Source organism: Herpailurus yagouaroundi, unplaced genomic scaffold, assembly GCF_014898765.1.
Source record: "Herpailurus yagouaroundi ecotype Mexico unplaced genomic scaffold, PumYag 189, whole genome shotgun sequence".
NCBI lineage: Eukaryota > Metazoa > Chordata > Mammalia > Carnivora > Felidae > Herpailurus > Herpailurus yagouaroundi.
The window spans coordinates 13,524,141-13,533,958 of record NW_024412420.1 but is presented as its reverse complement, the minus strand read 5'-3'; the positions used below and the strand labels follow the sequence as shown (position 1 = coordinate 13,533,958).

The window sequence follows — 9,818 nt, the reverse complement described above, 5'->3', positions numbered from 1 at the left end:
ATTGTCATTCTCTTCTCACAATGTAGCTGGTCGTGCCCAAAAAAGAAAAAAGAGAGAGAGTTTTCCAGTTGGATTTCATTATCAAATGTCATTTAGAGAGAGCAGAAAAGCAAACTGCTGGTGAACATTAAGAGTTTGTTCCATAGGAATTCTGCTCTCAAAGGTGTGGTTTCCAAAGCTAATGCATCCCAGGATTGAAGAAGTTTAAAACGGAAAGGGAAGATTTTATTTTTTTTTTTAATTTTTTTTTTAACGTTTATTTATTTTTTGGGGACAGAGAGAGACAGAGCATGAACGGGGGAGGGGCAGAGAGAGAGGGAGACACAGAATCGGAAACAGGCTCCAGGCTCTGAGCCATCAGCTCAGAGCCCAACGCGGGGCTCAAACTCACGGACCGCGAGATCGTGACCTGGCTGAAGTCGGACGCTTAACCGACTGCGCCACCCAGGCGCCCCGGAAAGGGAAGATTTTAAATGAAAATTTAATAATAAAATAAAAAATAAATTTGAAATAAAAAATTTACCACTAACAATTTTCTAGTCTAACCCTTTCATTTGTCAGAATAAACAAAAGCCCTGAGCGTTAACTGACTTCTTGAAGGTCACATAATTTGTTGCCAAGACCATGCTCCTGGAGTAGTGTATTTTTCTTGGCCCGAATCTTAAAATGCAAGTTTTCCATTTTTATTGGATCATATATTGTATTGCCTCAATTGTACTGCTTTTTTAAAACACGGAAATTGAACACAATATTATAAATAAAAACTATTAAGTTAATCTGTCTCCTTGTTTATTTTTAAGCTAGAAAGGAAAATCCAGTGTAGAACCATCATGATGGACTTTTCAAAGGAATGGGTACCGCAGATTTGGGGCCCAAGTCTACTCTGGGTTCCAAAATATATAGTTTCTTCAACCCTAACTGGACAAAGAAATATGTTGAAAGTCTTTTTTCCAGAAAAGGAACATTTGACAATATAAAAACAAACAAACAAACATTTATTTTGGGGCAAGAGAGAGATTTTTCCCACATAACAAGTAAGATGAGTTATAGCTACCCTATTTCAATAATTTATAATTCAGACAGTCTCAAAGAATAATGACTATATAACCATTTCTCTCTTTAAATGAGAAGCTGGGGCTCACGTGGTATGGAGTGGAAAAAAATATGATAAATCGTAAAAATTCAAATGACGAGTTCCTTCTGGCTAAAGAGTGAGACAAGGGATACTACACCACCTCAGGCTGTCTGCAAAGACAGTGATAAACTGAATACTTCAGAGATGAGGGTAGACAATGTGCTCTTGAACTATCCCCCCAGTGTGTGAGAGGGAAAGGGAAGAACATACTTTAGCATAATACGCAGTTGCATTTACACCTAGAGAGAGGCTCTCAAAATGGATATGTGCGCAGTTGTCCGTGGTGACTTTCATGAGTCTGCATTTCAGCTCTGTGTCCTCAACACCTTCTATCCACAGCTCAAACGCACACAGCATCTGCCAGCCTTGCCCACGAATTCCTGACGTCCCGGCTGAGTGCCCCTCTGCCTCTGGGCTCAAAAAGCCCCTTGCGCCACAGTGGTTAGCCATATCCGGAAGGTTCTGGAAGAGGTCTGCTGGGCAGCAGGACTGCTGCTAAGAGGTCTCTGGTTGGAGTGGAGACCAGGAGCTGTGGGAAACCCAGAAACAAGGCTCAGATGGGAACAGCAAAGATACCAGCAGCCCAGTACGGGCTACGGACTAAGAAACAAATGAGGAACTCCTCCCTCCTGGCCACCAAACCCCACAGTTGGAAAAGAATGGACATCTCTCCCAGACCCCGCTCCCAAGTACATTTCATTAGCTGCTTCACCTTCCAGGGAAAAGGAGTCACTAATTAATTAATGCAATTATGGAAGCATAATTGCAAACCGCTCTGCTGACGTATAAAGATGTGTTTTACCTTTAATTACCAGGAGAAGAAAGGCAACTTGGACTAGGAGCACCGAACTTGAAGAAAAAAAACTAGGAAAATAATAGTCCCTCCCCCGCCAAGCACACCACTCCCAACCCATTCTAAAAATCCTTTGTACTGCGGGGCTTATTTTTCATTTTCAAAAATCGTTCGAATTAGGTCTCAGAGAAAGAAGCTGGCATTTCTTATTCTTTTCAGGGTGGTCTGAGAAATGCTCTATCAGTGCGTCTGACGCAAAAAAAAAAAAAAAAAAAAAAAAAAAAAAGCTAACAAGATCTCTTTCAATTTGGTTTTTGAATCAATACCCGAAATAACGACCAGAAGCAAAAATCCACCGGTGCGTCAGCAAAGCAGGATGCTCGGCCGGTCAGCTCCATCCTTACCCCCCGAGCTGTTCTGAGGGTTCCCGGCCGCAGCTAGAGCAGATAGATAATGTAGGACAGAATGACCAGGCCTATGATGGCAAAGAACATCAGGATGAAAATATCCAGCATGATGGAGTCCTCGGCCGAGGAGGCCTCGGGATTCCGGGCAAATGTGAGCTGTGAGCACGGAGGTCGCAGCCAGTGGAGAGAAATGGCTCCCTCTTCCCTCCACTGCTCGGTCTTTTCCCTTCCCCCTCCCGGGGCCCCAGCCGAAAGGATGCCGCAGCTCCATCAGCAGCCTACTGCCCCCCTCCCCCCCACCCCCTCTCCCCCCACAGCCAACCAATCACAAAGCCCGGGAGCGGGTAACCAAGGCACTGCTCGATTTAGACCCAGCAGAAGCGAAGAGGCTCAATTTCTCCCCAGGAACCCAATCCCACCCCTTCATATCTAAATGGAGGCTGCATGATATGGACGGAGGAGGAGATCTGATCTCTATCCAGATGCCCTAGGAATGAATCCTCCTGGCTGCCTTCCTTCTTCCTTTTTCCTCTAACACATCTGTGGCCAATTACCTCAGAAAAATAATGGTGGGGAGCTGGGTGGGCCATGGGCAGGCGGTAAGGGTCACGTCGTGGAGGGACACGGACAAAGGCCTCGGGTGAGTCTCAGTTGGCATCTCTGGGGTTGGAGCTAACGCTTGGGGGGATTCCTGAACTCTGCCAGATACTGCACACGCGCTGTAGGTCATTTCAACCTCCCCACAAGCCTTTTATAGATGAGGCTCAGAGATGGTCAGGAACCGGCCTGATGTCTCATCGGAAATGGGGGAGACCAAGATTTAAAACTAGGCTTGCACACTCGGGAGTCCGTGTTCTTCCCCCCCCCCCCCCCACCTGACGGGCCCACCCTGTTCATCTGAAATGCCCCTCAGCCCTACCCGCACCGCTCAGATCACTGCATGGACAGTGTGAGCGCCAGAGATCTCTCCTCCAGCGACTCCTTGTCTCTTCGTGGTCATTACCCGCATTCTTGTTCTCTTCAGAGAGCTCAGGGCAGTGTTTCATCAAAGAGCGTCCTGGGGCGCCCGGGTGACTCCATCAGTTAAGGGTCTGACTCTTGGTTTCGGCTCAGGTCGTGATCTCATGGTTCGTGGGTTCAAGCCCCACATCAGGCTCGGCACTGATGGCGTGGAGCCTGCTTGGAACTCTCCGTCTCCCTCTCTCTTTGCCCCTCCTCTGCTCTCTCTCTCAAAATAAATAAATAAACTTAAAAAAAAAAAAAAAAAGAGCACACTAATGAATTCCCAGGCCCCTCCCTGCAATGAGAGGGTCTAGATATACAAATTTAAGCGATGCCTTCTGAGGGGAAAGGAGAATTAATGATTTATCTTTTAAGCGGGGTGGTGGGTACTCAGTTGCGTCTTGTGTTGTTTTTATTCCTTTTTATGTCTTAATGATTTCCTATTAAATTAAAAAAAAAAATTCCCTGTGACATCTCTGAGGCCTAGTGTCCTTGGCCCTACCCTAAATAGTTCTTTTGAAGGCCCCAGGGGTGAGGGCATTAGTAACCCCCTTCCACATGTTAGGCCGCGGGAACTGAGGCCACTTCTAGAAGGGGGTCTAGAAACTGCTCCCATCGGCTCGTGCCCAAGAGGAAGAGCCCAGGGTCTCTGTGAGCGGGGCGCCTCTAGAGACGGCGGATCCCCTCCCAAGCCCACTGCCCCCTTGAATGAAGGTGAATGAAGCCTCCTGGGAGAGAGGGCAGCAGCTCTGCAGACAAGAGGGGGCAGGCCAACAGGAGGCGAGATCTGCCAACTCATTCCCTTCCGCCCGGAAAACATTAGGCGGCAGCTCCTTCCCAGAGGGAGCGGGTGACGGTACTGTCTTTAATTATCCCGCCCAGCGCCTCCGACGCTCCCTACACCCTCCAGCCCTGCCTCTCTCTTACTCTCCATTCCCAAGGCTCAGGGAGAGCCCTCTCCATCTCCGCTGCTGCTAACCTGAAGCCAGAGAATGCCTTTGTTCTGAGCCCCAAGCGGGAAAGGCCCCTTTCCACAAGGCAGCTGGCAAGGTGGCATGGCTTGAGGCTGCGAGGGTCACACCCTGGGTCCTGAGACCTCTGGCCCTGCCACTAGCTGTGCAGCTTCTGCCAAAGCACGGCCTCCCTGGGTTCCAGTGAACCCCCCGTCGGTGAGGTAGACATCGCCGTGGTGATTTGGCTTGTGAATACTGCTTTGGGTTGCCAGACCACCTGATCAGATGGCTTCATCCCCTGTCGTATCCCACCGCAGACTGCCCCTCTGCCATTTCACCCCTCAAACAAGCGCCCAGCTCCTCCCATGTCCCAAAGCTGCCCCCCCCCCCAGCTGAGCTCATGCATTAATGCAACAGGTTTATTTGTTGAACAGCTATGTGCCTGGCCCCGGGCAGGCCCTGGGGATTTAGAGAACTTAAGTCCTGCCCTCTGAGTGCACTGGCTGGTGAGGAGACAGGTGCATAACTAAGGAAGTCAGACAGGAAGAGGGAAATAAAAGAGCTCGGGGAAGTTTCTGGAAATGCCACCAAGCTGGGCAGAGGAACTGGTCACTCTGTCCCTGAAGGGCAGCAGTGCTCTCAGGAGGGTGCCAGGCTAATGCCCCCAAACAGGACACGGACACACATGCACACACACGCACGCACACACACACACACACTCAGCAACAGTACCTCAGAGCCAGAGAGAAAACCAAGTCCGCAGGTAAAAATTATACTTTTATTATTTGAGTCACCAGGAGAAAGATTCACTTGTGGTCCAAGTCAAACGTTGAGAATCATAACAGGCCAGAAAGAGTTGATCCCAAGCACAAGCCCACAAGGGAGGGGACCAAAACAGACCAAGAAAAGACAACCACCCCATATAAAAAGATGAACGGACGGCTTCACACACACACACGGATGAAATGTTTGGACAGAGGCAAATTTCACATGGTCATTTGTATCTTTTTAAATACAGGTTTGTGGGGTGGTATTTTTTTTTTCCAGCTATTAAAAAAAAAAAAGGCCCAAAAGTGCATATGTGAGAGGAAAAAGGCAGAAATTAAGCAATAAAGTAGTTTTCCCTGGAGGGACATGAGGAAGAAAATAGGAAGCAGTGTTGGTAGAATTCACTTTTCTCACCATTGGGCTTACACTTTCTTATTGGTCCACTAAAGTTATATTCACATTCTAGCTTTAACGCATCTTCTTTCCTGGGATTAGATTGGCCAAAGACCTTTGTGAACTGTAAGAAAAGACCAGGGACTTGGCCCAGCCCTCGGTTCTGTGCTCTTTTAGGGATGGATGGTTCTGGAAAGGAGCAAGGACTCCCAGCAGCCCCTGGGTCCCTCAGCACCAGTGTGACAGTCCCTCTTCTCTCTGGGGGTGTGGAAAAGGTCCCCTATTTTTAGGACGGGAGGAGCAGAGGGGCCAGCAACAAGATTCCAGTGGCTGGCCTGCCTTGCTTTGGAAGGAAAATCAGGCTGAGGGAAAAACAGGCCGCCTCCTGCTCCTCCAGGCCTTCCTCCTGCCTCTCACCACGCTGCCAGCCACAGGTGCTCCAACAGGATGCACCTCTGACCTCTGGTCCCCGAATCCGCGTTGTGCTTTGAGATCGCGAAGAAAGGCAACAGAGCTCCCCCATAGCGCCCTCAGCTTCCACATGGTCCGACGTAAAGACCCTCCACCCGCCTTCACCTCGGCTGGGGCCAGAGGAAAAGAGACGAGTCAAGCAGGGCTCTCCCCCAACACCAATGGCCATTTCTTTTCAACCTTCTGATTTGGGGAAAATGTTCCCACGTCCACCCCCCCAAGCGGTGAGGACCGGATTGCTGAATTCGCCTGCAGGGTCCTCCTTCCCGAAGGAGGCAAAGATGTCAGCTGGGGAGCCTGAGCGGACTCACGGCGAAGGCAGGAGGGGGAGGCCCAGAGGGGTGTTGAGAGAGCCCAGAGAGGAGTAAAGCCAAGCGAGGGTGGTCACAGCCACCGACAAGCGAGAGAAGGGACTTGGAAATAGCACCATTTTTCCCCTCCTCACCCCGGGGTCTGCGCTTCCAGTTTTGTAGCCCTGGGACTTTTTCCTTCTGCTTCCAGGGGGCCTTAGGTAAGCGAGGGAGAGGTCTGGTGGTGCGGGGGATGAGCCCCCAGAGCGAGACACCCACAGTGTGGGGGACATAGGGTCGTCTGATGCTCTACTCTGCAGCCAAGAACATGGACGTGAGGGGAGAGAATATTCCTGGAGCCATGAAACCTTGCCCCCCACCCTCACCCCAGCAAGCTGCAGGCCCCAACATCAGCCCCACCGACTCCAGGACCACCCCCTTACCTCTGCCCAGCACGCTGAAAAGGAGGTGGGTGGGCTTGCGCCATTTGGGGATACAAGGAAAGGAGGGGCCTTCGCTCCAAAGAAGACACGAGGAACTTCTCTCTCCCACGGCCCTCCCTTCTCACCGTGGGGTCTGAGGAAACTGTCAGGCGGAGACGGCCCCACGCACCCTCGCGTAAGCCCAGAGACTCCAGCCGGCCGGGACCCCGGCTGCTTCGGTCACGCGAGCCTGTCACGGATATAGACACGCTCCTTCCCCCACATGCTGAGTCCTGGAGACACAGAAGGTCCTGTGGCTGCGTGCAGCTCCAGCGTGCTTGGGGCTGGACCAAGGAGGGGAGGCCGCGGGAGGCCTGAGACATCCTCCCGTGGGGAGTAGGGAGGAATGGCCCACCTAACCCAGGGCCCAGGGGCCCGGCGTGGCAGGCCAAGAGGCCCGAGGCTTCCTTGCCTCATGGTTCAGGAGCAACCAGGGTGTCTGGAGACGAGGGGTGGGAGGAGGAAAAAGGGCTGTGGGAGAGAACACCCTGTTCCCTTCCCTCCTGCAACTGTCCCTAAAAGCAAGAAAGGCGAGCACTTGACCCAAGCCATGCTTCCTGGGGAGCTCCTTGCCCGCACCAGGGCTGCGTGGGCAGGAGAGCAAAATCACAGTGTGAGAAGGAACACGTGTGGGGAGGGATGAATGAATCCCAAAGCAGGAACTCGACCCTCCTTCGTGGTCCTTGAGAGTGGGAGAGGGTGCTGGGGGGCCCCTCCGAGGGCCAGTCGCCCCGTCTCGGAGAAGCAGAGGCTAAGCCCATCCCGGGGGCAAGGGGCTATGGAGCCCTGTCCCCTGGGAGTCCTGGCAAGTTTGGGTGTGTGCGGAGGAGGGCAGGAAGGTCTGAGGGGGCAGAAAAGAGTGAAGGCAGAGGCCTGGGAGCCAACGGGTCTCCCATTCCAGACCAGCTCCCCGGGCCTCGAGCTCCCCCCCGAGAGGTCCACGCCTGTTCCATCCAGAGAGAAAACCAAGAAGTTGGTCAAGGGGAAAACCCGCCAGAGGAAGGAGTCCGCGAAAGTGGCAGAACAAGGCTTCGGTTGGCAAAAGTAGCTGGAGGAGGGTGGGAATAAAACAAGCTGTCGCAGATTTAGAAAAAACAAAACAAAACAAAACAAAACAAAACAGAGACACCGAAGGGTGGGCAGGTCACGCCCAGGACAGACGCGATGCCATGGAACGCACTGAAGACGGGTGGGGGCGGGGCAGCACCCAGGGGAGGGGCTCAGATGGCCTCCACGTAGTTGGCCGGCAGCATCCCTGTGTCGCCGGTGCGCTCCACGGTCCCATACATCCAGCCATCGTCGATCTGCTGCACATTGATGATGGTGTCCCCGTCCTGGAAGGAGACTTCGTCCTCGTCGGCGGCGCTGTAGTCATACACAGCGCGGTACCGCTTCTGCGGGGGTGGGGACACAGTCAGGCCAGGGCCTGGCTCCCTTCTTTGTAAACCCTACAGGACCCAGCGCAGAGCCCAGCCCAGCAGCGGATCAGGGGCTGGGAGACAGGGGAGGACTGGGCTCTGCTACACATTTTCTCACCCCTGTGTTTCCCTGAGACCCAGCACCCTTCTCACAATCATCTGGCATCTACCAAGGGCTGGGTGCAGGACACAGACTGAAGTTGCCACAGCTCTACCCCACCTCTTGGAACAGGAATGCAATAGGTCCAATGAATACGATGCTCGGTAGCGTTTCAAAGACGTATTCTGGGGAGAAAAATCTGCACTTGACACAAGAATTTCCACCCTCCAACCTCAGCCAAAATGATCTGCTTAAGCCCCTGAGAAATGCCCAGTGAATCTGCAATCCAACCGCCGTGTGGGAGGGAGGTGAGACTCTAACGTCCTCTGACCCTCAGTGCCCTTTACATCGACTGGTCTCCGGGGGTCACCTCAGCCTTCGTGGTCCCCCAGGCCAGGCCCTGGGATCTGTGGGCCGACCGGTCCAGGATGGAGGAGCCCCCTCAACCTCCCACATCTGCCCCCACGGGTCCACTCCACTAGGACCACGGCTCAGGCTTTCTATTTCTGGCCTCCGATCTGCCCCCTCCAATTGTTCATCCACTGTGATCTCAGGGGGAGCTTTCCAAAGCACAAACCTGATCATGTCATTCTCTGGCTTAAAATCCTTCAGAGGTGTCCTGCTTTCTTTTTTTTCTTTTTAAGGTTTATTTATTTTTGAGAGAGAGAGAGAGACAGAGACAGAGTGCAAGCAGGGGAGGGGCAGAGAGAGGGAGACACAGAATCCGAAGCAGGCTCCAGGCTCCGAGCTGTCAGCACAGAGCCCGACGCGGGGCTCGGGAACTCACAGACCGCAAGATCGTCACCTGAGCCAAAGTCGGATGTTTAACCGACTGAGCCACCCAGGCAGGCGCCCCTGTGTCCTACTTTCTTTAGACGAAATTTCTTTTTCTTTCTTTCTTTTTCTTTCTTTCTCTTTCTTTCTTTCTTTCTTTCTTTTCTCTCTCTCTCTCTTTTTCTTTCTTTCCTTCTTTCTTTCTTTCTTTCTTTCTTTCTTTCTAATTTTAGAGACGGCGTGTGCTCACAATGGGGGGCGGGAGAGGGGCAGAAAGAGAGGGAGGGAGAGAATCCTAAGCAGGCTCCACGTTCAGCACAGAGCCTGACACGGGGCTCGATCTCATGACCCTGGGATGATGACCTGAGCCAAAATCAAGAGTTGGATGCTCAACCGACTGAGCTACCCAGGTGCCCCTCTTTTTGTTGTGTGTTTTTTTTAAGATTTTATTTTTAAGTAATCTCTACGTCTAACATGGGACTCGAACTTACAACCCCGAGATCAAGAGTTGCATGCTCCACCAACCGAGCCAGCCGGGTACCCCTAGCACCAAAGTTCAAACTGTCTTTCAAGCAACAGAAACCAGCTCCATCAGCCCCAAAGGCTGTGGGATAAGTGGTCACACCCCTCCAGAAGTGACCTTGGTCTCTTATCACCAAGTCTGTCTCTATCTCTTGGGTTGACGCCAGCTATGCCTGCTTCCCACAACAGCCTCCTCACCCACCTCCCTGCCTCCACCCTCAACCTCTTACTGCCTCTTCTCACACAGCTGCCGGCGCGATCCTTTAACAACATAAACCAAGGGGCGCCTGGGTGGCTCTGTCGGTTGAGC

The 9,818-nt window shown here is 52.2% G+C and overlaps 1 protein-coding gene and 1 long non-coding RNA gene across 3 annotated transcripts in view; both read right to left on the bottom strand.

Moving 5' to 3' along the window:
• Positions 1-661: 661 nt before the first annotated feature.
• On the bottom strand, positions 662-2,592 carry LOC121044895 (uncharacterized). Its single transcript, XR_005797526.1, has 2 exons — positions 2,255-2,592; positions 662-1,664 (listed from the first exon to the last, which is right to left on the bottom strand). It is a non-coding gene; the product is annotated as an uncharacterized LOC121044895 (long non-coding RNA).
• Positions 2,593-5,048: 2,456 nt separating this feature from the next.
• The window catches only part of LASP1 (LIM and SH3 protein 1), a 51,437-nt gene continuing 46,667 nt past the window's right edge, over positions 5,049-9,818 (bottom strand). For both annotated transcript variants that reach the window (XM_040497359.1, XM_040497357.1), the window contains exon 7: positions 5,049-8,088. In XM_040497359.1, coding sequence (XP_040353293.1) covers positions 7,915-8,088 — 174 coding nt within the window. In that variant the 3' untranslated portion in view covers positions 5,049-7,914. The remainder of the gene's footprint in view (positions 8,089-9,818) is intronic.